This window comes from Oratosquilla oratoria, chromosome 8 (genome assembly GCF_046742065.1).
Source record: "Oratosquilla oratoria isolate Oo_2021 chromosome 8, ASM4674206v1, whole genome shotgun sequence".
NCBI classification, from domain to species: Eukaryota; Metazoa; Arthropoda; class Malacostraca; order Stomatopoda; family Squillidae; genus Oratosquilla; species Oratosquilla oratoria.
Genome location: NC_134784.1, coordinates 65,058,099 through 65,060,598, shown reverse-complemented (window position 1 = coordinate 65,060,598; position 2,500 = coordinate 65,058,099). Strand labels below are relative to the sequence as shown.

Genomic DNA, 2,500 nt, shown 5'->3' with positions numbered 1-2,500 from the left:
GTTATAGATCTGAAAGTATAAACTATAAACATGTTCAATGAACATAGAAGTATGAAATAAGTAGGGTTATTCAGGTTATTGTCATAACATTTTGAAAAATAGCACCAATTTGCACCAATTGCTCTCGAAAATATGGTACAACTTGCTTTTACTGCAATTCTAAAAAGTTATTTGCTTGAATGGTAGTGGCTAACCTAGATTTTTTTTTACAAACCTAAACTTATAACTTTTTAATATATATACATACATATATATATATATATATATATACATACATATATATATATACATATATATATATATATATGTGTGTTTATGTATATATATATATGCATATACATACATATATATATATATATATATATATATATATGTATGTATGTATATGCATATACATATATATATATATATATATGTTCCTATTCCGCTTACATCATATATACTGTATATACATATATATATACATATATATATATATGTATATATGTGTGTGTGTGTGTGTGTGTGTGTGTGTGTGTGTGTGTGTGTGTGTGTGTGTGTGTGTGTGTGTGTGGTGTGTGTGTGTGTGTGTGTGTGTGTGTGTGTGTGTGTGTGTGTGTGTGTGTGTGTGTGTGTGTGTGTGTGTGTGTGTGTGTGTGTGTGTGTATGTGTGTGTGTGTGTGTGTGTGTGTGTGTGTGTGTGTGTGTGTGTGTGTGTGTGTGTGTGTGTGTGTGTGTGTGTGTGTGTGTGTGTGTGTGCGTGTGTGTGTAAACATGCACAGAGAAACAAAGGCCTTACCGCATCCATATTCATCCGAGAGGTATTCGCCATTGTGGCAGTCATTCCTCCCGTCGCAAATGAACTTGGGCGCGATGCAGCGGTCGTGACTTCGGTCTTGTGTGGCCACCATGCAAGGGAGCGACGCGCCCGCGCTGCACACCACTATCCCTGTGGGCGTGAAGGGCACACTGATTACCAGGTGGGTCATGAAGAGTGCATGGAGAGGTTACAACAGTGCCCCAAGTGCAATTGAATACCCTTTACGGTTACGGAAACGGATGGGAGAACAAGGAAGAATAATCAGTGTTTGGTTTATATAAAGAAAATTCTGAGGACGATTAGTCCTCATGCCTATTCTTCTGATAGGTAAAATATCTTGTGTTTAGCTTGTGTTCTGGCTAAGAACAGGTAGTTTTATTCAGGTAAAGGGTTTCCCTACGACTGCTGGAGCAAATTTGCAGCCCACAACACCTTTCGAGAAGGAATCTGTTATGCCGGGGGGGGGGGGATAGTTTTCCTCCAGCACATCAAATGTCATTCTATGTAAATTGTCGAGAAAACAAAATAGTTTGTCAGAGAGTGATTTTACGCCGTGAAAAGTTCTAGAGTTGGACGATATCGATAGTTAATTGGAGGTCGGAGGAAAAATAGCCCAGTGTGATAACGTTTTAGGAAGATGAACTTCAACTTGAAGTTGGTTCCGTTTGATCAAGACATATTTGAGACCAGAGTCTAGTCCCTCTCAATTAGACAAGATCGCGTGCGTGTGACACCTCGGAGCCAAGGCTCGTCACGGTGATGAAGGGGTTAGAATGTAAGTCAGGGAAGCCATCATGGAAGAAGGAAGTCAGATATTAAAACGTACAAATTCTATTCACCCCCTGAAGTTCTAATGAGTGAGACGTTGTAATGATAAGTGTCCTCCCTTAGTGTTTCTTCCTGATAAGTGTTCGTCCTCCCTTAGTGTTTCTTCCTGACGCCCTCGTTGGCTCTTACGTCTCACTTTCATTCGATTGATGACAGATGGGATGACAAACCACTAAGAGAAAGAGCTGTCGGGAGAAATGCTGCTTTTTGTGTTTCTGAACCCCGAGGCGAAGGGCTCTGTGTTGATTGTGCGTCACGTCCTCATGTAGCACTCTAATCAGTCTTAGGATTTAACTTGCCACAATTGACGTAAAATATACCAGAAAACACACACACACACACACACTCAAACACACACACACACACACACACACACACACACACACACACACACACACACACACACACACACACACACACACACACACACACACACACACACTCACACACACACACACACACACACACACACACACACACACACACACACACACACACACACACACACACACACACACACACACACACACACACACATACACACACACACATACACGCACACGCACACGAACACGCGCACACACACACACACACACACATACACACACACACACACACACACACACACGCACACACACACACACACACACACACACACACGCACACACACACACGCACACACACACACACACGCACACACACACACACACACACACACACACGTCCAAATGTGGACGAACTAACGATTTATATAGCTTGTTAATGAGTGATGGACTTTTGAAATCAAAAGATCGCGCAATCAGTCCTAGAATCTTATTTGCTTTCTCAGAGGCTGAAGTACACTGCTTGGATGATTTGAGGTCGTTACTGATA

At 41.6% G+C, this 2,500-nt stretch overlaps 1 protein-coding gene across 1 annotated transcript in view; it reads right to left on the bottom strand.

The window, feature by feature from the left end:
- The window catches only part of LOC143027416 (G-protein coupled receptor GRL101-like), a 184,952-nt gene that overhangs the window by 97,573 nt on the left and 84,879 nt on the right, over positions 1 to 2,500 (bottom strand). Inside the window, exon 9 of the mRNA XM_076188701.1 lies at positions 779 to 928. Within this exon, the coding sequence (XP_076044816.1) occupies positions 779 to 928 (150 nt within the window). The remainder of the gene's footprint in view (positions 1 to 778; positions 929 to 2,500) is intronic.